Source organism: Lepidochelys kempii, chromosome 5 (assembly GCF_965140265.1).
Source record: "Lepidochelys kempii isolate rLepKem1 chromosome 5, rLepKem1.hap2, whole genome shotgun sequence".
NCBI lineage: Eukaryota > Metazoa > Chordata > Testudines > Cheloniidae > Lepidochelys > Lepidochelys kempii.
The window spans coordinates 113,279,976-113,305,336 of record NC_133260.1 but is presented as its reverse complement, the minus strand read 5'-3'; the positions used below and the strand labels follow the sequence as shown (position 1 = coordinate 113,305,336).

General features: G+C 42.9%; 1 protein-coding gene across 6 annotated transcripts in view; it reads right to left on the bottom strand.

Moving 5' to 3' along the window:
- The window catches only part of FOCAD (focadhesin), a 199,885-nt gene that overhangs the window by 136,411 nt on the left and 38,113 nt on the right, over positions 1 to 25,361 (bottom strand). For 5 of the 6 annotated variants that reach the window (XM_073345495.1, XM_073345491.1, XM_073345492.1 and 2 more), the window contains 6 exons: positions 21,896 to 21,997; positions 17,492 to 17,696; positions 8,881 to 9,087; positions 7,452 to 7,539; positions 6,510 to 6,718; positions 823 to 1,080 (listed from right to left, as the gene is read on the bottom strand). In XM_073345495.1, the coding sequence (XP_073201596.1) occupies positions 823 to 1,080; positions 6,510 to 6,718; positions 7,452 to 7,539; positions 8,881 to 9,087; positions 17,492 to 17,696; positions 21,896 to 21,997 (1,069 nt within the window). The remainder of the gene's footprint in view (positions 1 to 822; positions 1,081 to 6,509; positions 6,719 to 7,451; positions 7,540 to 8,880; positions 9,088 to 17,491; positions 17,697 to 21,895; positions 21,998 to 25,361) is intronic. The other variant, XM_073345494.1, reaches the window with a different exon arrangement.

Sequence of the window (25,361 nt, the reverse complement as noted above, 5' to 3'; positions counted from 1 at the left end):
GAATGTGCTGAAGCATAAACACCTTATAGTTTGAAAAACCTTTTTCTAATTAAAGTTTCCAAAGTTATCACAAGAATATGCTCAACACCATTTTGGACTTAGTCCCCAGAACATTCAAATAGACATATAGCTAAAAGCATATACTACTACTTTGCACTTTCATAACAGTTCCTATTAAAGGTCTCACAATGTTTCACAAACTTTAGTTAATCCTTACTACTTCCCCTGAGAGATTAGCCCTCTTTTACAGACTGGAAAAATTGCAGCACTACTGGCCCAAATTCACACAGCAAGTTGATGACAGAACCAGGAACAGAAGACATATCTCCCACGTCCTCATGATATGCTCGAAATATTAAACCAGTGAAAACAAAAGGCTTAATTCTCCATTATGTCACACCAATATTAGACTGGCATAACACCACTTCCAACACCGTAACACTTTAATAACAATGCTTTTATAGTTCCAGTGATTCACTACTTATAAACGGCAGATTCAAGACTACCACCACTATGCAGCCACCAGAATGAAAAAGTCACAACTCTCAGAACTCATTCTTGGAAAGAGGCTATTTTGGTTTATTTTTTAAAAACCTTATTTTATTGCATTCCACACCCTGAAAAACATTCCCGAAAAACTAAAAACTCTTCAGTTACTGCACAGCAGTAAAAGATCTCTCTCTTCACCAACATTAAATAAAAAAGGCTAGTGAGAGATTTTACACAGATACAAAGAGCACTTTAAGCACACCACCCATATGCACTCAATGAACACTGCTGGTGGAAACACAACAGAGCAATCCATTAATGGTCAGATTTTACCTGAGAGGAATCTGCCTTGGCTATGTCCACAGTAGCACTCAGTACTCCACGAAGACTCTCTCCATTTTCTTGAACCAGGAGGTAAGCAAGTAGAAGGAAAACGTGAGTGGGGACTTGATTCATAATAGGTAGCAGTGATTTAATGGAAGACAACCAGGCAGACACTGCAGACTTCTCTTTCATGTGCTCTAGGATCCTCCAGGTTGTATACAATAAATTGTACGTACTGGTTATAGGAAAGATGACCTTGCAGGATGACTGGAAAACACAAACAAATAAGCATTATGAATGGTTAAGTCCAAATCTTGAAAAACAAAAAAGTAACAAATCCAAATTTTGCCCGCCTAAACTTTTCATTTGAGATACCCTATTCCTTAAAGAAAAAAAATTAAATTAAATCATCACTAAATCTCTCTTTACTTGCTTGTCCATGGGTTCTGTCACTAAAGAGCAACATGATTCAAATTCACTGTTCTGAAGTTCCCCTCCCTGCTTAGCAGCAATCATCACTATTCCTGCTGGTAATTATGGTTCTATTTCCCAACTGAAGTGGAGAAAATGAAACTGGAGTATATTAAAAGTACCTTTTTCTGACAAAGTGCCTGCCATTTTGGAGACTGCCTCATGTTGCTTTAAACTGCCAGGTTATGAATTGAAAGAGAAAATGTAAATTACTCGTGACCTGTTATGCTTTGGTTTGCTTTTTAGCATTTCATCCAGCTTTGGACAATAATACTAAACTAAACACTGTTATTTTTTAGTTCTCATGTTCCAGCACAGGTGTGGTTGTGTAATATTTGGGTTGGAAATAACAGGGAAAGATTACAATCCCAAGAAGAATTTGTTAGATATTTCTTTTTTTAAATCACTGAAAAGTTTCAATGCATATTAGAGTTAATTAAAAGACAACGCTAATTCAGAACCTAAACTACCTAACATTTTTTATTAAAACTGGATTCTCTTGTAAAAGGAAATGTTTTCCAAGTGGTCTTCCACACCCAAATCTAGATTATAACTGAGAGGCAGCCTTAGGGGAGGAAGCATTTAGATGCAATACATTTTATATATGAAGGAAGGAATTTGAAAGGAGGTTTCCAGCTGGAAACTAGAAATTGACCCATAATTCAGACTCAGTCAGGGACAGGACCTGTTCACCCTTGAATTTCAAAGTGAAAGAGATATTCTGTATGAGCAGCCATAGCAGTTCTACATAAATCTTCACACCTTAACTTTAATCACATTGTTTAACGTAATGTAAATTTATTTTGATTAATGAGAACTATAATATCCCTGTACTTTAAATGACCTTTTTATAATAGCATTTAAATTAGAATTAACTCTTACTCCAATAGTTATTCCATCAGTTATTGTATGCGAAAAATTCAACAACCTGCAACCCACTGTCCCTTTCTCGGATGAGATTACTTAAAGCCAAATTCTCCCCTCAGATGCACCCAGGGGTCTCCCATTTACTTCAGCTGTTGTCACAAAGGCTGATTTAAGATCAGAATGTGGCCTGATGAGGAAGTTCAGGATCAGTAGGTTCTATTGTTAGGGGCTTGATCCAGCAGGATATCGGCTTATTCAGCTCCCTCAGGCATCTGGAAATCAGGATCAGTCCCTAAGAGGTAATTTCACCATAGCTGAAACCAATACTAGAATTGAGGGGTATAGGTGGTTATACCCACACCTCAAATTTCTCACTACTGCAAGCTGAATAAAGGAAAATAAATGCTTTAAAAAAGCTGGAACACCCTAAGTGCTTTGTGGTTTAGAAAGGAAAAATATATAATCACTGCCATTCCAGTCTGAGGACTGCCCTGGACAGAAATCTAGCTGGGCAACTTCCACTGGAACTGTGCCAGCCCTAACAGAAAATATACCCCTTACTGGCAGAGGCCGATCAGTTTTGTTGTTGCATTTTTCAAAATATTTGAAAAAACAAAAAACAAAACCATAGTTCAGGAATGTTTTCTACTGAATCCGGTGATTCAGATACCGTTCTCTGGAGATATGTTTGTTTTCCTTACCATTAAACAGCAGGAACAGTAGTAACCAAGACAGGCGTATAACATTCTCTCCCAATGACTTACTCCCTTTCTGACACATTGCTCTCTTGGGAAGAGAGGGGAGGGAGTCTCAGCATTTAATCGGAACAATTTCTGAAATGAACAATGAACTGTGGCGGTAATAATTTCTTCATAATAACTATATGCTGTGGAGCTGGAAAAATACAAGCCCTTACAGCACTTTATGTTACCATGATTCTCCTCCCCTCTAGAGAATCATGTCCCTTTCCTCTCCACATTTTTTGGGAGTGCAGGAGAACACTGTTTATTCACAGAAAATTTGCCAGCAAAGTTTAGTCATGGCTAGCATTAACATTCAGCAGCTCAGTATTTGTTTACTGCGCTCTGACAATGTATATTGAGGTCTGACAATGTGTTCCATGTTGCACTGTGCGAAGACTATGATGGGATGCCTGTCCCAAGGGTTTACAATCTCATTTAGACAGACAGTACAGACACAGCATACATGTGCCAGTGCCTTTTACTAAATGAAGTAACTGTTCAGTTGTATGTCATAGTAGTGAAGGACATAACTAATGAAGATTCTTCTGTCTTAAGTGGTAAAGGCTTGTGCTGTCAGAGAAGGAGGATTCAAGTTGTAACCCCATGTTGCTAAGATTTGTGAGCAGCAAAGCAGAAGTCAAGTAGTTGTAAGTGCCCACAAACTGGTTACAATATACTAGGTGGGCAAAGAATCTTTTTTTATGTTTAGTATTGATTGATTGAAAAATTGTGTCTGCAGTGGCTCATTACTGAGGCTTCACTGAAAGAGAATTTATAGGAGTATGAATGGAGAGAGGATTCTGGTTCAGAGGGGACAACCCAGAAAAAGACTCAAAGAGGCACACGAGAGAAAGATAAATGGAGCTGGTAAAGTTGGGCAGAGGAAAGGGGGATTCTCTGATTGCACGCCCTGGAGGCAGGGACTGTTATTTTTATACAGCATCTGCCACAGTGAAGTTCTAATTCTTATTGGGATCTCTGAGTATTAGGGCAGTCCGTTTTTTAAATCACAGGAAGAAAGGAGAGCAGAATATCAGGCACGAGCAGAGTTAAGTAAAGCCTTGAGGGCCTGTACTAGGAACCTCACTGATACAAGAGGTGACGGTTGCCAGTTAAGGATCAAAGAGGGGATGGGATGTGATCTGGAAGGGAAAATGCTATTCACACAAACATTCTGGGTGGGCTGGAGGACACAAATTAGAAGCTCAGAGACCTAGCAAATTAGAGAAGTTGAGGCAAGAGATGAAGATGACACTGATAAGGGTTTTCCCTGTAGGAACAGAGCATAAAGCATGAAAAAGTACACATGTGGAAAGTCCATTGAAGATTATATTCTGTTAGAGATTTGACCCTGGTGCACAAATTCACCAAGCATGTGGGAACACTAAAAAAATCTACATTTCTGGTCCTAAAGTTAAGGAATATCATATCATCATGACACTATTTAAGTCCATAGTACATCTACACCTTGAATACTGCACACAGTTCTGGTCATCCCATCTCAAAAAAGATATAGTAGAAATGGAAAAGGTACAGAGAAGGGCAACAAAAATGATTAGCTTCCATATGAGGAGAGATTAAAAAGACTGGACTGTTCAGCTTACAAAAGAGATGACTAGGGGGGAATATGATAGAGGACTATAGAATCATGAATAGTGTGGAGAAAGTAAGTGTTATTTACCCCTTGACATAACACAAGAACCAGGGTTGATCCAATGAAATTAACAGGCAGCAACTTTAAAACAAACAAGAAAGTAGTGCTTCTGCACACAACACAGTCAACCAGTGGAACCTGTTACCAGGGGATGTTGTGAAGGTCAGAACTATACATGGGTTCTAAAAAGAATGGGACAAGTTCATGGACGATAGACCTATCAATGGCCATTAGCAACCCTATGCTCTGGATGTTCCTAAGCCTCTGAAAACCAGAGGCTGGGATTGGGGGGGGCGGGGGGATGGATTACTTGATAATTGCCCTGTTCTGTTCATTTCCTTTGAAGCATCTGGCACTGGCCACTGTCAGAAGACAGGATACTGGGCTAGATGGACCATTGGTCTGACTCAGTAGGGCCATTCTTATGGTTTTTAAAAGCTACAGGTTATCACACATCTCCATAGCTCATCAGCCAGTACAGTAACAAGGTTTCTGGAGCCTTGAGGAGAAAATCTGGGATACAAGTCCTTAAAACATGTCCCCTAGGAATATCTAGGGAGCTATCCTCTAGGATAAATGGATATTAGATGCAGAAACCAGAAGAAATGGTACGTTTTGCTGTCTCAAATGCACCACCAACCTGACTAATCTCCAGAAACAGTTGAAAACAGCTGTAAAGAGGCAAATGGAGCCTAACTTCTACAGTGCTAAGGATGTGGCAGGCAGCTCTCACCTATCTGCAGAACATTTGGATGGAGATTTTCAAAAGAAGGCTGGATAGTCATCTGTCTCGGATGATTTAGACAACAAATCCTGCATCTTGGCAGGGGGTTAGACTTGATGACCTTTGTGGTCCCTTCTAACCCTATGATTCTATGAACATATGGATGGAGTCTAGAGGAGAGCAACAATAATGACAAAGGATTTTGAAAACCTGACTCATGAGGAAAGGTTAAAAGAAACAGGCATGTTTAGTCTTGACAAAAGAATACTGAGGGTGAACCTGAAAACAGCAATCAGGTCTGTTAAGGGCTATTATAAAGAGGATGGTGGTCAGTTGCCCTCCATGTCCACTGAAGGTAGGACAAGAAGTAATAGGCTTAATCTACAGGAAGGGAGCTTTAGGTTAAATATCAGGAAAAACTTTCTAGCTATAAGAGTAGCTAAGCACTGGAATAGGTTTCCAAGGGAGATGGTGGAAATCCTCAGCACTGGAAGTTTTTAAGAACAGGCTGGACAAATACTTGTCAGGGACGATCTAGGTTTACTTGGTCCTGTCTCAGTGCAGGAGGCTGAACTTGATAACTTCTCAAGGTCCCTTCCAGACCTACATTTCTATGATTCTGTGTGGGAGGGAGGGAGAGTTCTCAGGCTCAAGATCATGTATCAGTAAATAAGAGGGGAGCAACAAGTACGTACAAAAAGATTCCAAGATGATCAGTTGACACCATAATAGGTGGTACTTTTATGCCCCCTTTGCCTTTGTTCTCCCTCCCTTCCCCAACAAAGTGGAAAGAGAAGAAAAGAATGGTGGTTGATGAGACTATACTGTTACAAGGAAAGGGATGAATAAGAGTACCATAAGCAAGAGTCTGAAGGAGGCAAAAGTTTTGCGTTCTATTGAGCGCTGCTATTTGGCTAACAGCACAGGATGAAGATGTATTTATACCTTTACATCTGTATGAGCTGATATAAGGCTGTAAAAAAAAAACAAACAACCATACAGGTAGAAGCGATGCCCAAGAGCAAAATTAGTTTTTGCTGCCTTCCCAGTACTTCCCATTTTACTCATCTTTAATACACGTGTTGACAGTTTCCATGTCAAGTTTAAAAAGAACACAAACACACACATCACCTTTAGAAGTCTCGAATGTAAATTACTGCATGTAACAACGCAGAGAAACTGTTATATTCCCCCTAACCCAATCTGCCCCAAAAGAAGGGAAAAGCCTCAATTAAACCTTTACCAATTTCTTTTTATCCTTTATGCCCTCCTGCTGTACCATTTCCAAAAGATTTATAGCCAGCTGTTGCCTAGTGGGGTCAGAATCTTCCTCCGATATGCAGTCCTCAACTGCTGTTGAAGATAAGATCTGCAACACAGGCATCACCAAGATGATGGCTGTGGCTGGAATTTTCTGAGTTTCTGTACAGGAAAGGAGCTTGCAAGCTATTTGAGCAAGAGAAAAAAATTAGGTGGAAAAAAGAGTTATACTTTTCAGTATGACATACATATTTTCTAGCAAACACTCTGGTCAAGCACAGTAACAGTCCCCAAAAGAGTTGCAATATATATACATTATACTGCCACAGTGCAAACTACTTTCCTGATAAGGACCACATCACCAAATTTACATTTCATGCCCTTTATACCAAGCCACCTGAGCACCTTACATTAATAAACACAGAAATGGAATAGAACAGAAACCCCTGCTTGTTAATGTATCAGCAGGAAAAGTCTATTCTCTATTACTAAACCAATAAGTCAAAAGCCCAGCCAAACAAATAAGCTATACGCTGTGCCCTCAAGATTGTCAAATGTGAGATCAGAAGAACTGTCAGAAGTAACAGGTTCAGGAGGCCTGAACCCTGTGCTAAGGCTATCCTGCTGCTGGCTAGAAAAATTTAAACCCCAATACAAAGGAAGAACAAGCCAGCAGATGCTAACATCCATGACAGGAAAAAGGAGGGGAGAAAAAAATCTGTTTTCGCCTTTGGCTCCACCAGATCAAACTTTTATTTTTTAACAACAAAAAATTACAGCTTAATACAATGAGCATTCCAATCACTGCATCTAACTTCAAAGAAGACTGACTACAAAAAGAAAATGTCTTAAATTTAAGGAAACAAAACAAACAGGAAACCATGATCTTGGAAACTGGATATTCCAAGTAGAACTTTACCTAGGTTTAAGATAGGTTTCTGCTGACACGCTGGAGACTGTAGCAGAAGTAAACCTAATCCAATTATGGCCTGTTCAACTGGAAAGTCCTGAAGAGGCAGAAAAAAAAGTGTTGTTTGAAGACTTCAGTTTTGAGCCAGATTGGGTGTGAAATAAACAAACATATCAATATTGCATGCCTTTTTTATGCACACAGTATACCTGTTCAAACCTTGCAATTTAAAAGCAGCAACCTTTCAATAAAGGTAATCAACTGGAAGCATGAGGTCCAATACAATTCAAGCCTTTTATTAAATAGCCACAAGATTCTGATTAGTTTCTCTATAATTTGGTTTAACCTATACTGGCCAGCTCCCTACACAACAGTCTACATTGAATCTAACCAGTCAGCACTAAAACATAGTAGTTGAGATATGGGGACTTCATAATTTTAAATTTTCTGGCTTTTTAGTTTTGCAGCGAAGAAACAATAACAACAAAATTAAACCCAGGCTTCATATATCTACCATAAGCAAACACTATGGTAAAAGCCTTATTAGTTTAGATAAAACAGTTCAATGTCTATGTACTCGACATAGGCCTAGAAATCTTCAAAAATGGGTGCCTAAAATTAGGCTCCTAAAACCATATTCTAGGGACCTAAATAAGTACCTGGATGTCTAAAGTGCTAAGCATCCTCTGTTGGTGTCAGTAGGATCTTCTGGGTAATCTGCATTTTTTAAAAACCTGTGCTGGCAATTTTATCCATAATATACAAATTTCTGTGAAAATACTGGGCCTGAAGCAGTGAAATTCACAGACAGCGGCAATCTGAACTCTACAATGGTCAAACTCTGCTCCTAGATCATGTTTCTAATAGGGTGGAGCGATTTTCTCTAGGTAGCAAAAAACTTTTGTCACTTCAAAATAAAGCTACTTCAACATTAATAATGAAAAGTTATTTAGACTTCCAATACGCTAAAAGTTATTGTGAACTGTTTTAGACATATAGCCCAATCTTTTCAAAAATGCATTAGGCTCCTAAGGCTATATTTAGACACCGAAGGCTGAGATTTAAAAAACACCTATACAACTTAGGAGCACAAGTCCCAGTGATTTGAAACTGCAAACCCTGATTGAGGATTACAGCCTGATCAAAACATTTCAGATTTCTTAACTTGTAAAAATTCAATATATTGGAAGATGGTGCTTGTTGCAAATACAGGACATGCTATTTGCTTATGAATTTTCTATTAACTTTGTGTTGGTCTCACAGGGAGGATAATGAGAACCTTCGATTGACTTTTTCAGCACAGATGAGCATTTTAAACAAAGATTCTTAGCAAGAAAAAAATAACTGCATATATAGACCCACTTTGAAAGACCACCTTTAAAATGGCAACAATCTTTCCATTTAATGTAGCTTTTTGTATCTTCTCCCAAAGTCTTACCTCTTGCAAGAGCTCAACATTTTGCTCTATTAAGCAAATTGTAGATGAACATTCCCCTGTCACATTCAGACAAATCTCACAGAAGCACAGAATCTGCAGACAAAGCTGGGATAACTGGACTTTCCAAAAAACAGGGTACCGAAGCAGACTGCAGAATAATTCTTCTAGAAAGAACAATGCTTCCGTTATTTGTGGCAAGTCCTTTATCTGTCGAGAAAAAGAGATAGCTTACAACACATACACACACACTTTTTTATTTATTTTCCTTCTCCCTTACATGATGGGTGAAAGAGTTTCAATTTCTATAGCTGGCTCTAAGAGTTGTATAACTTTTTCATTGCGAACTTTTCTAAGAACCTTGCAAAAAACATATTCAGAGATAAACTACCAACCCAAACATTCTATGCCTGATGGCAGGATCAGCCTTGGAACAGACAAGCCTATCTGCAGTTTGAAACTCAGCAGTAAAATCAGACAGAAACTTAAAGAATTAACAAGCACTGCCCTTTTCCTTAAGAGGGACAACAGGCAGACATCCTTGGTTTTGGGTCCTTCATTCCTGATTTGCTACTGCATGCAATTCAGTTCCTGAGCTTCTCTGGGTTAGTGATTGCCAAATAGAACAAGTGGTGCAGAGGTTTTCTAATGCTGAAATTTTCTTATTATTGAGATTCCCCCCCCCCATCACTTTTCTTATTATCTAATCTTGATTCCAACTTCAGTCTCCAGAGGTAGCAAGTCAGTATCTTATTCCCCTGAAGCACCAAGTAAGTTTATCTACAGAAAAAAATTGTATTCTAGTGTCTTGACCAAAAGTGTCATTCTATATTTGGAAGCAGTGCAGAAGAGGATTCAAATGGCAGGGTTTCTCAATAGGTTAATGTGTTAGATAGGAAAGATGTTCTGCTCTTGCAAATTCCAATTCCAACCAAACCCAGCTGTTCTAATCAAAATTCTGGAGCTGCTGTTATGAATAAGGTTTTGATCTCACCCACATTGGCATTTATTGCAAAGGATTAAGAACAATGAACCATCTGCTCTAATCAGGAGCCTTGTGTCTGCTGAATTCATCAAAAGGAAAGTGCAGGTGACCAGCTGAACCCTTCACCAGTGGTTGCCACCATAAGACAACAAAATGATTACGAAGCTTTCAGCATTTATGCAATACACAGTAGCAGGACTAAACGAGGGGCTAGATAAAGAAAGGATAAAAAGGGCTTGGGGATCGTAGAAGGAAGAAAGGACAGGTTATGAAAACAAGCTTATGAGTTCTTGGGCCAAAGATTTTCCTAGCTGCAGTGAAAGACACACTGTGGACAAGGGGACAGTGAAAAGAATGTTAAGCTTAGTATACATTTAAGAAAATATAAGTGATTTCTAGCAAAACAGAGTTTACTCCTATAGTTGTGTGTTTTGGTTTTGGGGGAATAAAGCAGGTTCATAACTATTTTTCTGAGAAGTTTTCTGTGTCCCTTTTGAAGTCTATTACCATCCTACAATCTTTAATGTGTTTATCTTCACTACACCTAATATTCCCATTTTGCAGACAGGAAACTAAGGCAGAAAGAGGCTACGGCCATGTCTACACTACAAAATTATTTATGTCATCATACAGTCACCACAGTTATTAAATTATTGTGTGTACCCACTTGGCTCCTTGTGTTAGTGGTGCGTGTCCTCACGAGGAGCACTTGTATCAATTGTATTGTCAGTCTGGGGATTATGGGATGGCTCCTGAAAACCGGTAACAGTCAACATAAACAATGCAGTGTCTACACTGACACAGTGTCAATCCAATTATATTGACAGTGACTCTACACCACTCGGGGAGGGGGTGTTACTACGTAGGCACAGAGAGGCACTTACATGGGTGGGATCCAAATTTACAAGAAAACACTTCCACAGCTAGGTCGATGCAAGGCAGCTTACGTTGACCTAACCATGAAGCACAGACCAGACCTAAGGGAGTTGCCAAAGCTCTCCCAGGAAGTCTGTGATGAAGCAGGGAAGTCCCTCCCGCATCGCCTGAGTCTCAGGCTTGCAACCTAAACACTGGACCATTCTTCCCCTCTTCTCCTCAATGAGCTATGGCTGAGATTTTGAAAGAGGCCCAAGACAATTAGGCACCCTACTTTGCACTGAATTTCAGTGAGAGGTAGGCCCCTCTGACAATCCCAGCCTACACAGAGTACAGTTGTGCCTTCCAGTACACAGTCCCACTGGCTTCAGAGAATGTCACACTTATTCAGGTAAGGGGACAATTTGTGTTCTTATTAAAACACAAGAACTTTGTATACCCCATTTCACACTTTAAAACCAACCCATCCAATTTCAAGTGTTACGAGTTTTCTCAAGACAGTTTGTGATGTTAAGAACTGGCTGTAAAAAACGGTTACCTACCTTTCATAACTGTTATTCTTCAAGATGTTTTGCTCATGTTCATTACACTCTAGATATATGCGTGCCCACGTGTGCAGCCGTCTGAGATTTCTGCCTTAGCGGTACCAGTAGGGCCGGCTGTGGCGCCCCGTGGAGTACTGCACTCATGCCTCGGAATATCAAGCACCGCCAGCCCTACACCCTCTCTGTTCCTTCTTGCTGACAACTCCTACGGAGGGGCAGGAGGGCGGGAAATGGAATGATCATGAGCAACACATCTCGAAGAATAACAGTTACGAAAGGTAGGTAACCATTTTTTCTTCTTCGAATACTTGCTCATGTCGATTCCATTCTAGGTGACTCACAAGCAGAATCAATGGAGGTGGGCTCGGAGTTCACAGTCTTGCAGCTTGCAGCACTGCTCTGCCAAAGCCAGCATCATCTTGACCCTGCTGACTCACTGCATAGTGAGACGCGAAAGTGTAGACGGACGACCAGGTCGTGGCCCGACAGATCTCTTGGATCAGCACCTGCGCCAGGAAGGCTGATGATAATGCCTGCATCCTAGTTGAATGAGCTGTCACGATCGCCGGTGGGGACACCTTTGCCAGCTCATAGCAAAAGCAGATATAGGCCGTGATCCAAGATGAGATTCTCTGGGCTGACACTGGGCAACCTTTCATCCTGTCAGTGACAGCAGGCTTTGGATAAAGGACTGGTAAGTAAATGTCTTGACCTGTGTGGAACTGGGAGATGACCTTGGGCAGAAAGGTAGGGTGCAGATGCAGCTATACTTGTCCTTATTGAAGACCATATTGGGTGGTTCCAACATTAGCGTCCTGATCTCGGACACTCCACAGGTTGAAGTTATAGCGACCAAGAAGGAGACCTTCCAGGAGAAAGGCAGCAGGAAGCTACATCCTCTTGGACTGGTGGCTGGAAGGGTTCCAAGGGAGGACCCGTGAGCCTCGACAGCACAAGATTCAGGTCCCAAGAGAGGACCAGGTCCTGGACATGCGGGTAAAGGCACGCTAGACCTTTTAAGAAGTGCGCTATCATGGGATGGGAGAAGACCAAGTGGCCTTGAAACCAAGGGTGGAATGCCGTAATGGTCTCTAGGTGTACCTTGATCAAAGATGGTGACAGACCCTGAAGCTTAAGGTGCAATAAATAGTCCCAGATGTCCTGCAGCTGGGCCTCTTCCACACGAATGTGTCGGTCCGAGGCCCAACATGTGAACCGCTTCCACTTTGCCACATAGGTAGCCGTGGTGGATCGTTTTCTGCTGCCCAGCAAAACCTGTTGGACACCAGTGGAACACTCCTGTTCATTCATACTTAGCCATGCAGCAGCCAAGCCGTCAAGTGCAACGGTGCCAAGTTCAGGTGCAGCAGGTTGCCATGGTTGTGGGACAGCAGATCTGGCCAAAGAGGTAGCTGCAATGGGGTGGCTGCTGAGAGACTCAGCAGCATGGCGAACCAGTGTTGACAAGGCCACGCTGGGGCTATGAGGATAACAGACGTTCTGTCTTGTTTCACCTTCAGCAATACCTTGTGGATCAATGGTACGGGCGAGAAGGCGTACATCAGCGCTCCCGACCACAGAATCAGGAAGGCATCCAACAGGGAACCCTTGTCCCTGCCCCACAGACAACAGAACAGGTGACACTTTCTGTTATGCCTGGACGTAAATAGGTCCACCCTGGGAGTCCCCCACCTGCGAAAGATCAAGCAGACCACCGCCGGAGAAAGCGACCATTCGTGGTGATACAAGAAGGACCTGCTGAGGTGATCTGCCAGGAAGTTCCTAGTTCTAGGCAGGTGGGCGGCCACCAGATAAATGGCATGCTACACACAAAAGTCCCAGAGGCTGAGCGTCTCCCGACAAAGGACCAAAAACCTAGCATCACCCTGCCTGTTGATGTAATACATCACGGCTGTACTGTCCCTCAGGACTTGAACCTTCCTGCCAAGTGGGGCAAGAACGCCTGGTAGGCCAGGAAATCTGCTCTGAGCTCCATGACGTTCATATGAAGAGCCAGATCACTGGGTAGCCGGTGAACCTGGGTGTTGAGCTCGCCCAGATGGGCTCCCCAGCCCAGGTCCGACACATCTGAGACCAGGGTAAGTGACAGAGATGGGGTCACAAATAGAACCCCCTGGAGCACTGACTCGGGATCCAGCCACCAGTCCAAGAGGATGTAGCTCAGCACCATGACCACTCGGGCTAGGGCGTGCCTGGTGGGGATATAGACCAGGACAAGCCACGCCTGCAGAGGCCGTAGATGAAGTCAGGCATGGATGATCGCGTACGTGCACGTGGCCATATGGTCCATTAGTCAAAGGCACGCATGGGTTGTGGTGAGCGGATGGCTCTTTATGTGAGCAATCAAGTCTGACATGGCCTGGAAGCGCACTTTTGGAAGGAAGGCCCCACCTCGCATGGAGTTGAGAAATGCTCCGATAAACTCTATACATTGGACTGGTGTTAACATGTCCAGCTCGTTGGACAGATGGACCACACCAGATTGAGTCTATGTTGCACCTGCTCCCGAGACCTGCCCTTTTTAAGCCAGTCATCGAGATATGGGAAGATCGGGACCCTCCGACATATCAGGTAAGCCGCGACCAGCGCCACACATTTTGTGAAGACCCTGGTGGCCGAGGACAGGCCAAAGGGTAGCGCCGTGAATTGGAAGTGATGCCCAGCCACTATGAAACACAGGAAACGCATGTGGCCCGGCAGTATGGAGACATGAAAGTAAGTGTCCTTTAAGTTGAGAGTGGTGTACCAATCCCCCGGATCCAGGGAAGGAATGATGGAGGCCAGGGAGACCATGAGGAACTTCAACTTCTTGAGAGACTTGTTGAGGCCACACAGGTCCAGGATGGGTCTGAGGCCCCCTTTGGCCTTCGGGATTAGGAAGTAGCGGGAGTAGAATCCTTTTTCTTCCATGTCCCAAGGAACATCCTCCACAGCCCCCAAGCCCAGGAGCTTCTTGACCTCTTGAACGATTGCTCTTGAGAAGGGTCCCTGAAGAGGGATAGGGAAATGAGGGAATGAAGGTGTGGGGGCAGGAAGGAGGGGTGCCCAAGAACTGCAGGGTATAATTCCAAGTCACTAGGTCCAGGACCCAGCGGTCCGACATAACCCGCAACCAGGCCAAGCGGTAGGGAGAGAGGCGGCTGAGGAAAAGGTGGGTAGGATCCGGTCAACTGAGCGGGGCATCGCTTCTGGCCCCCTGGGTGCTTGGCGGCCCCAGGCTGGGCTGGTAAACATAAGGAAGAAGGGTGATGATGACCAAAGTTAGCATCTCTTCTCATAGATCCCGGACGAGGCTGGCAGGGTCTTGGCAGTGGTCGGAAGGGCTTTCTGGCTGATTGTGGCGTGTGCATGCCCAACGAGCGAAGGGTAGCCCTCGTGTCCTTCAACCCATGCAGCCTGGCATCCGTCAGATCCGAGAACAGACCAACTCCATCAAAGGGGAGGTCCTGGATCGAGGCCTGCATCTCCTCGGAGAGGCTTGCTGTCTGGAGCCAGGAGCTGCTTCGCATGACCACCGCCGATGTGACCACCCTTGCTGCCGAGTCTGACGCATCCTATGCCATTTGCAGAGAACATCTGGCTGCCGCAGTACCCTCCTCCACCACAGTGCCAAACTCTTGGGCCAGTCTCAGAGGGACGGATTCCTGGGACTTTCTGCAGCCGTCCTAGAGATTAAAACTGTACCAGCCCAGCAGGGCCTGATGGTTCGCCACCCAAAATTGCAGGCTGGCGGTTGAATAAATAAATAGTTTCTTAGCCTCTTTGTTTTTGGGAGTCAAGGAGGTGGGGACCTGTTTGTCTTTTTCATTGGTGGCAGATACAACCAGAGAACCTCAGGGTGGGTGGGTATAAAGGTATTCAAAACCTTTGGCCTGCACAAAGCACTTTTTCTCAGCCCGTTTTGAGGTGAGCGGAATGAAGAGGGCGGAGTCTGCCACAAGGCCGTGGCTATCTCGAGGATCATGTACAGGCAAGGCAACCCTGGCAGGCGTGAAGGCCGAGAGGACGTTGAAGAGAGCGTCCTCCTGCTCTGCCATTTCCTATACCTCGAGCCCCAAGTTCTCGGCCATATGCCAGAGAAGGGCTTGATGTTCCCTAAAGTCATCCAGCGGGCTAGCTCTGGAAGGTCCCAAGACTGCCTTGTCTGGGGATGACAAGGAAGACTGGACTGCCGGTGGGAGTGCTGAGGTCTCAACCACCGTCATAGAAGGTGGCTTTGGGGTGGGCACAGGTTCCTCCACCCCGGCTTTCAGTACCGGGCCCAGTGCCAGTGGGGCCACCAACCAATGGTCCACCACAGCCACCAAGGAGTGCTGCAAAGGAGGCATCGTCACAACCAGTATGCCTCATGCGCTTCAATAAGGCCACTGGCCGTGTTGCCATTCTGGTGCCGGAGACAAGGGAGTGGGCTCCAGTGCCCAATCACACCGATGAGACCTTGACGATGGGCTGAACTGGCCCTCCGTACCAGAGGAACCACCTTCTGAAGACCAGGGAGGATCCGACAATGCCTGTGTTTGTTTACTGTGGGTCGTGGCTACCAACGACCATTGCACAGGTGTAACTGAACAATAACTGTACCGTGGAGAGCGGTTCCGGTGCTGGGGAGACCCGTGCTGCAGAGACCAGTACCAGGACGGGGAACTTTCCCACTGTGTTGGTGATCGGGCCTGATGCCTAGAGGATGATCATCAAGAGAGTGAGCAGTGCCAGGAATAGTAAGGGGAGCATCAACCCCGTGCCGGTGAGTAGCGCCGAGGGGATCTGGAAGTTTGCCTGGGCAATCAACAATGCGACTGGGATCTGCCCCTGGATTCCAGACACAGCGGAGAACATCTTCTGTCCGGCAACGAGCATTGTTCTCCTGCTCCTGAGGGGTTTTAAGGGGGGGCTTGCCCTCGTGGGAAACCTTAGCCGGGTTCTGCAGCACCGGGGTCTTCATCGGAGCAGGTGGAGACCTGTGCTCTCTCTGTGCCTGGGGAGCCTGGGACGATGAAGATGCAGGCAGGAGTGTGGGTCCCATACTGCTCCCAGGAGTCGGTGGCGGATCTTTAAGAGGGCTCGGAGCCCCAGCTGGGGAGGCATGATCACGTGGCCCCGGAGTAGCCTGACTGGCAGGCCCAGGTCCCTTGCCAAATGACCCCAGGGCCTTCTTGTTCAGTGCCAGGGAGCACTTCTTGTCTTCTTCTTCAGCCACAACGAACAATGCCAGGAGGAGCTTGGTGCCAGTGAAGCACTGTGCATGGAGGCTGAGGCACTCGGTGCAACTTGTCTGGATGGCTTAGAAGCCGGGCAGAAGGCGGACTCCATTAGGATAGCCCTGAGACCGACATCCTGCTCCTTTTGGGTGCAGGGCTGAAAGTTTTTGCAGATCCAGCACCACTCCTTAACACTTGACTCCCCGAAGAACTTAAGGCAGCTGCCATTGGGGTCACTCGCAGGCATAGGCCTGCTGCAGTCTGAGCAGGGCTTAAACCTGGGAGACCAGGGCATGCTCTGCCTGGGGCAAAGTCCCACTTGGACCCTAACTGCTAACTAACACTTAACTATCAAATGCAAACTATGTACAATGGCTCTAAGGCGTGAAGTTCAGAATGGTAGAAACTGCTAGCGCTTGCTAAGCAATAAAGGCGCTCCGACCGACCACCACGGGCAGTAAGAAGGAACTGAGAGGACACAGGGCCGGTGGTGCCTGATATACCGCCTAATGAGCGTGGCACTCCAGAGGATGCGACAGCCAGCCCTACGGGTACCGCTAAGGCAAATATCTCTGACGGACGTGCACGTGGACACATGCACACCTAGATGGAATCGACATGAGCAAACACTCGAAGAAGAACAGCAGATTGTGATTGGTTCGGGACAATAACATTCTGTCTCTCACATGCTGCTCTCCCAGCTTAAACTGTATATAAGGCCATCAGCATCATTAGTTACTATCACACACAACGCTTGTTCCCAGTTAGACCTTGCATGGTCAGATTTGATCTCTTAAAAAAATTATATTACCTTCCCCAAGAAAACCAGACATATCAGTTCTGGATTTCCAAGCTGCTGATCAAATCTAGTTTGTGGGAGTTGGAATGCAGCACTGCATGTGAACATACAAAAGAGTAATACAATAACAAAGCTGCTTTAACTAAGTTTATTTGCAGAAGGCAGCACCAAGCACTAAATTAACTTTTACCTGAAAATGTGGAATCAAGTCACAAAGCAGCTGAAGAATAAGGTGTTCTAGTGTAGAAGGTGCCTCTTTGTTCTCAGGACCATGTGGCTGAAGTAAGATTTTAAGTAGACCCATTCGCAGTTCCGCATTCTCCCCCAATTGGGACGGTTCACAATACAGGTATCTTAAAAATGGGGTCATTATACAGACGCATGAACTCTGTGCCCTGCATTTCAAAAATAAGTTTTCTGAGACCACTTACTAGTAAAAGTCAGCGAACAGTGAAACCCAAACAACATAACATTCACAGCCTCTATAGGTATCAACATTGTGCAGGATGTATACTAATTATGAGAAGACACCATGACAGTCATTGCTAAATCTCACAATAAGCAGTAACAATTTGATTTACTGGCACAGAACAATATAATGAGCTCTTGTATAGTAAAGGTGCAATTAAAGTGCATTGCCAATATACTTACTCTGTACTGCTGCATGAATAACACCTCACTTTATACTCTTAGATATTGCAATGGCATTTTATATTTGATTTTTTTCCTCAACAATTTAGAAAGCTGTTTTCTGTGCTAAATGTCATCATAGATATTGTTGTACCAAATTATGTGGTATCTGGATAATGTTGTTCAGAAATACAATTATAAAATCTGACTGTCCATCACTATAAATCAAACACAAAATAACTTATTGTTTGAAAGTTACCACACCAACAGTGATCAAAACAAAGTACTGCTTCAACAAGGGTTGCTGCCGGGCAAAGAGTGTATCACTGTACTGTTTTATTGGATTCACTTTGCTAGAAACTCACAACTACACATTTTAAAAAAATATCCAATTGTTGATCCATTTATGACTCATGGTCTCAAAACTGGGAATCACAATACTGGTTACAATGCCCAGATATTGTTAAATAATTAAGTACCTCCAGAAACCTTTCATCTTCTCCCATTCATGTCTTAAAAAAATCAGTAATACATCTGGATCACTATATTCTAGATCTAGGATTTTATGCTATAAAAGCCTTTGGATAAAAAGTGGCAGGAAGAACAACAGGATAAGTGGGTTCTTCCAAAGAATGCAGCTATTTTCAAAAAAAAAATTAACCAGTTGTCGCTTCATATTCCCATTCATCACACAAAATACCTACTATACACCTAAATATATACTAAATACCATATAAAATAAAGTTTTTCTGGCACCCTCCAATGTCGCTGCAAATTTTATCATTGATTTCAGTGGGAGGATCAGGGCCATAATAATTATGCATTCAATCTAAACCCTACTGAAGTTAATCAGAATTTCTCCACTGACTTCCAAGTAATTTGAATCAGGACTCAACTCCCTGAGAGGTTATGAAAAGCTATCTGTGGCTTTCCCCTTCTGCATACATTTTAAAATACTCTATTATGATTTCAGTACTGGAGAATGCATGTATTCGTGACAGAACACATTCATTACTCAGGCATTACTCATTGACTTCAGTGAGAGTTTTGCCTCAGTAAAGATTGTGGGATTAGACCAAAAATGAAATACATTTTAAAATCTTCTGTAGTTATCTGCAAGAAACAAATTTTTTTATTTTAACTCATTATAAATCTCTAGCTCCAGCTCTAGGTGTTATTACAGTAGTTCAGAAAATTTCAAATAAAAACTTTCCCATGAAAAACAGAAAAACGTAATGTCAAATTTTCACAATGCCTCCCTGTTTTCTGAGCTCCTTGAATAACAACGGTCATTAACATTTTAATAGATCAATAACAATTCCCAAACAGCCATACTATCTCCTCCAGTCACACCCACATCACCATCAGGTCATCCCCTGAGAGGGGGGGAAAAAAACAACTAAAACAAAACACTAAGACCCTGATTCTGCAAACTCTTATTCATCTACTCAACTTTATGTATGTGACTAGTCCTGCTGACTTCAGTAAGTGTATGCAGGATCACGCTTAAGGAAACAGACAGGCCTTATACCTTAAGAGTGAAATCCTGGTCCCACTGAAGTCAATGGGAGTTTTGCCATAGACTTCAATAAGGTCGTTTCACACTTTTTCTGCTGCCCATTCAACAACAGATTATATCACATCCACTTATGACAGAATTCTTTATGAATAGTGAATTCCAGAATTGTAAAGTGACTGGAGGATCTGTCTTTCTAATATTTTGTTTTAAAATGAATCTACCTTTTTTAATTTGACATCAACTTAAAACTCAAACTTCTGTTTGAAGATTCCTTAACTTCTATCATTACAAGTAACACCTAAATTCATAAAGAGAATAAAGAGAAAAATATTTATATTGAAAAATATTTCTCTTACCCCAGTTGTCTACTTTATGAAACAGAGCACTATATATGTAGTTAATTTCACTGTATTACTACAGTCAGTTCCCCTGTTTGTGAGTCTTTCACAAAACAACAGAGAAAAGACATTTTTAAAAATATAGGGAAATATGTTCTGTAAAACTAATGATCAGTAGCGCAGGGGCTGGTATAATACTTGATAGTGCTTTAAACTCATTTCTCAAGATTAGATTTCTATTTGACAGTGACCTTTTAGCTCTTCATGTATACGTAAATGGTATGAGTCTGTTTTTTTAAACAGACAATTTTTATAAAGGCGGCGGCTTTGCAATTCAATTTTTTAAATAAAAAAACAAGCATCTTCAAAAGCCACCATTTAAAATCGCTATCATTTAAACTTAACAGGAAAAATGGCTTGTAGCTATGGTACTAGGTTGCTGCACAATCCCAGAAGAAAAGCTCTCATTTTACCTGCAATGAAGTCATGTTGTATAAAAGATATTCATGGACCTTGTCATTGGACAGACTGTGCTATTATACAGCTTTAGCCATTAAAATGTCAGCAATTGCCAAGTTATCACACAGTGACATTTGAGATTAACACAGTTTCCCCAGCCACATATTAGCAGGCACCTCTGATACTTCTGTGGTAATGCTTTGCAAATGTTGACTTTTAAATGGCCTTCTGTTCAGCATAGTCTTTCCCAAAAGAACAGAGTTGTAGTAAGAAAAATATCAACACTGAAGAAAGCAGAAAACTCCTAGAAACACATGAATTGCCACACCAGAACACACCAACTGTCCATCTATTCCAGTATCCTGTCTAACAGCAACAGTACCAGACGCCTCAAAGGAAAGTACCTGAAACCCACCGTGGACAATAACAGAGTAACCTGCCCATATGTATTCATGCCTCATTATTGGGCAGGTGGCTTAAGGGTTAATACTCCGACTTTTTACTTAGGTATTTAACATAGAGGATTTTCTCATTGCCCATGTAAATAGCTACTCTTTTTCTAAGTCTGCCTGAGCTCTTGGACTCAATGACAATGTCATGGACAGCAAGTTCCACAGATTTATTATGTGTTGTGTAAAACAAAAACATAATTGCTATGATCAGATTTAAATGTGAATGAACTGAACATCCTCCTGTGCTTATGTTATGAGAAAGGTACATAGGAACTTCTGGTTTACCTTCTCTAAATCATTCACTATTTCGTTTAACTGACGTCCCAGCTTGTCTCCTTTCCAAACTAAGCAGTCCCAATCCTCCAAAATGCAAATTTTGTATCCATTCAAAAGCCAACTGGCCAATTAACACAGGGAAATAATTTTTTGGTTGGTTTAGTGAACGGTTAGTGTTTCCATTAACATCCTCACTGTAGTGGATTTTCTGCCTGGGCTAGACCATTTCTGTGACAATCTTCCAAAGTTATATTTAATATTTGGTTTCATAACTACATGGTCTATAACAAAAGAGAATTAAATTTTTGAATTCAAAGTTTTCATCCAACAATGACCTTTTTTCAGAAACTACATTTTTAATGAAAAATTAGTGACTTTTTCAAATCAAAGGCATCATCTAAAACATCAAAATTGTTATCAAAAATTCAGATACCATTTCCACAGCATTTTGAATAACTTTTACAATAACTATTTTGATTAAGAACTTTAGCAATTTTAGATATTTAGAAATTTTCCAACACTCGGAAACAAAAAAACTTTGAAATACAATTTTTGGCTAAAAAATAACCATTTTTTCAACCAGCTCTAACTGACAGTATGTATTATTTGAAGAAATGTAAGAGTATGTCTACACAGCAAAGAAAAACCTGCAGCTGGCCCATGCCAGCCAGCTCAGGCTCGCGGGGCTGTTTCATTGCTGTGTAAAATTCCAGCCTCGGGCTGGAGCCTGGGCTCTGGGAACCCTCCACCCCATAGGGATTTTCTGTGCTGTTTAAACATACCCTAAGAGGGTTTTGCTGTTCTTTTTTAAAAACATACAACCACGTACTTTACCCTGTAACTTCAGCAAGCACTTCTTTGTGGAATTAGTACGTGTTCTACAGATATAAACAAACAACTGAACTGTATTTGTTTTTTACCTCTCTGGACATTGCTGGAAAAATACTGTTATCTGCTGCAAGAGAACTGGCCAGCAATCAGGTCTGTTTTCAAGTACAGTGATCAGTGGATGAGGAGGATACCTGAAACACAGAGAAATCGTGTTTGGATCTGTAATGCAGGAGGCAAACATGTGAGGTAACTATCTTCAAGATAACAGCTGTAGATGTACAAAATTTAACCCCTGCCTTTACCAACTTCCTTCACGAGTTTCATCAAGATACTATACATCGAACTAGTATAATTTTTGGGATCCCCTGGAAACAATATTCAAATGAACTGTTTTTAGATACAGATTTAGGCAAAGACTTTTTCCACAGAGTGCTTATAGTTAAATTAATATGCCCATAAATAGGTGCCTAAAAATCACGTAATTTATTTAAATACAGACAGATGGGGAGATTTTCAGAAACACACAGGTATGTTAGGTGCCTAACACTCATTGCTGTTCAGTGGAAGTTGGATGCCGAACTGCCCTTTGTGTCTTTGAAAGTCTCCCTCCACAATCTTGTCTTTAGGATCTCATATTTTAAATGCTTCGTCTTTATTGTCATAGAGCACCTTTCATACTTAAGGGATTCTTAAACACTGTCTAAAGCAATGGACTTGGATACCAGAAGTGCATCAACTGATTAACCCATAAAAGGAGCCATTATCTGCTCAACAATAAGCATCACACATACCGCAGAATATTAAAACATATTTTATTACCAAATAAAACAAAGGAGCTCACAAAGTATGGGGGGTATTAAACCTCTCCCCAATTAAGGGGAGGCCTCCCCAAAATTAAGATACTAGCCCAAAATACTCTGAAATGCTTCAGGTACCTCAATAAGCTACAGATGACAAGACTAATTATTAAAGAAGAAAACATAAATCACTTAACACAAATAGGAGGGGAAAAATCTTTGGAATAATTATTTAAAGACAACAAAAAAAAAAGGAGGAGAGGAGGTATAAAGCACATAACCTATACCTATTAGCTTATAAGTAGTACCCAGACAAAAGTTCTGATCTGCACATCACCCAACTCTTTGGAGTCTTTCAACTACAGATACATCTCTTCAGCGGGAGAAGCTGCCCATAGTGGCTGGTCCACTGAAGCAGAAGTTGCAGCTTCTCAAACCTGGTCTTTAAAGTCTGCCACCACTTTTGCTGTTTGACATATTACCAGACCGGATGACTATTAGTGTATTAATATTTTTCTTTTTTCTCCAGCCCATAACAGGGTCAGTTGTAGCTTTTCAAAGGGCCTTTGATGGCTGGAGAGTAAATGATTTTACAAAAAGAAAAGGAGTACTTGTGGCACCTTAGAGACTAACCAATTTATCTCTAAGGTGCCACAAGTACTCCTTTTCTTTTTGCGAATACAGACTAACACGGCTGCTACTCTGAAACCAATGATTTTACAGCCACCCATTCCCAGCAAAAACCAAAACACCCAGAGCCCACCTAAGCTTCCCAAAGGTGGCCAGCCCTTGAAATGGATCTTTTGCAGAAGTGTTTGCTTTTTGAAGGTGTGCCTTCACCTACTGCAGGTTGCATATACTCTATCTCCAGTCTGTCTGGAACAGAAGCAGTTCCTCATGCAGCTGTCTCCATGGAGTCACCCCTGCACTGGCTCTGTTGTTGGTCTGCTCCACTTCTTTCTCCCCCTCCCATTACTAGCTTTTATAAATTTAGTTCCCTGTGGGACATTCATGCACCACCACCATCCTTCCCCACTTCCAGGCTCTCCTCTTTATTCCATGTGCTTCGTGGATGCTGAAGTGTTCCCAATGCCAAGCAAGGGGATTTTAATTGTGGTCCAAGGCCAGCACACATCACTAAACCAGCTTGGAATCAGGAATCAAAGAGAAATCAGCTTTCATCTCCATGAAGGAGAAGTGGGTCCAGCTGCAAGAGGAGGGGCCTGCATATCATGTTCAGTATGTGTTCTCCTGCACCCTCTCTCGGACTACACACAAGGAAACAAGAGTATGGAAACAACTATCAGGGTAGATAACTGCCATATAGTGGTTGAGGTGGACACCACGAGAGGAACATGAGTGCACAGGTGATATTTTAGAACAGGGCAGGTCTACTTTCATTACAAGTGTCTGGATTGCTACTGTAGCTAAGCCACATTTACACAGCCAAGAGGTTGCAACTGTTTCGTTCTGATGCAGCCCTCTAGTCAACACCTTTGCCACCAGAACTAAACTATTACAATACACTGGGATATAGCTACAACAGGTAAGTTTTGTGATACTCCACGTGACACATTTCTCACCAGGGAAAAATAGTCATGGATTTCTCCCTAGGGTGCCCCTCAGCAGTGGACAGGTGTGTGAACCGGGGGAGGGATTGGAGACTGAAGCCTATCCCTTGCACCCTGCAGAAGCAAAATCAAAACCAGCTTTGGTGAGCACTGGGAGCCTGGATAAGCCAGGGGGGACAAACGTTATTGGAGGGAGTATGAAAAAATGTGGCATGGGAGCTTGTTTGTGGAGAGGGGAAAGGAATGGGAGCCTAAACATGAAATCCACCTGCGGAATTTTGGTGGCGGGGAGCTTGTTATGATGACAGTTGTTGGAAGTGGAGTGCAGCTCCCCAATCCTGCCCCAGCTCACCACTACCTGCTGCCCCTTCTGTTCTTAACCAGCCCTTTCCAGTTTCTGTTTCCGGTGCCTGCCCTTGCTCCTTCCACCCTGCTCTCACCAGGCCCATCCAAACGCCATTCTGCTCCTCACCGACTGCAAACAAGACAGACTGGTGCCACTGCTGCCAGCAAGGGGCACATTAAGAACACAGGACTGTCTCCCTGACCTCAATATTGACACCTGGTGCCATAATTTCCCCCCAGTGACCAACAAGGGAAGTTGCAGGAAAAGTCCTGCTGGAAACATGAGATTTAAACAGGGCTGCAGAAATGAATGAGAAGCAGCGAATGTGGGAGTGCACATCCAATACATGACACTTAGCAGTCTTGATAGGACTACATCTTAATTCTGGAAACTTGCAACTGGTCCAGAATTCTGCCCTCAGTTTGTTAAAGTGTTTCTCTTCACAAGCACATCAAGTCTATGCTCCAACATCGGCACTGGCTGCCAATTGTTCCTAGGTGGATCTTAGAGTGCTGGTTTTGAGCTATAAAGCACTAAATAACCTGAGACCTACCAAGCTAAGAGGCCACCTCTCTGCCCAGGAGATAATGCCATAGTCAGTGGGGGCGCCTGAGCTGGAGTTCCATTATACCTTCTGAATTCACTAGCCAACCCCCTTTCCACATAATTGCCCAAATTTTTCTAAACTTCTGGGTATGCTGCAGGCCCATCTTTCCTCTCTGGCCCATAAGGAGACTGGTGACGGGCAAAGCTGGCTAGCAGTGCATGGTGGACTCTGATGGAGACACTGTTAGGAAATTTAAATTAAGTTGTATTTCTGTTGTCAGGGTATTTGATGGAG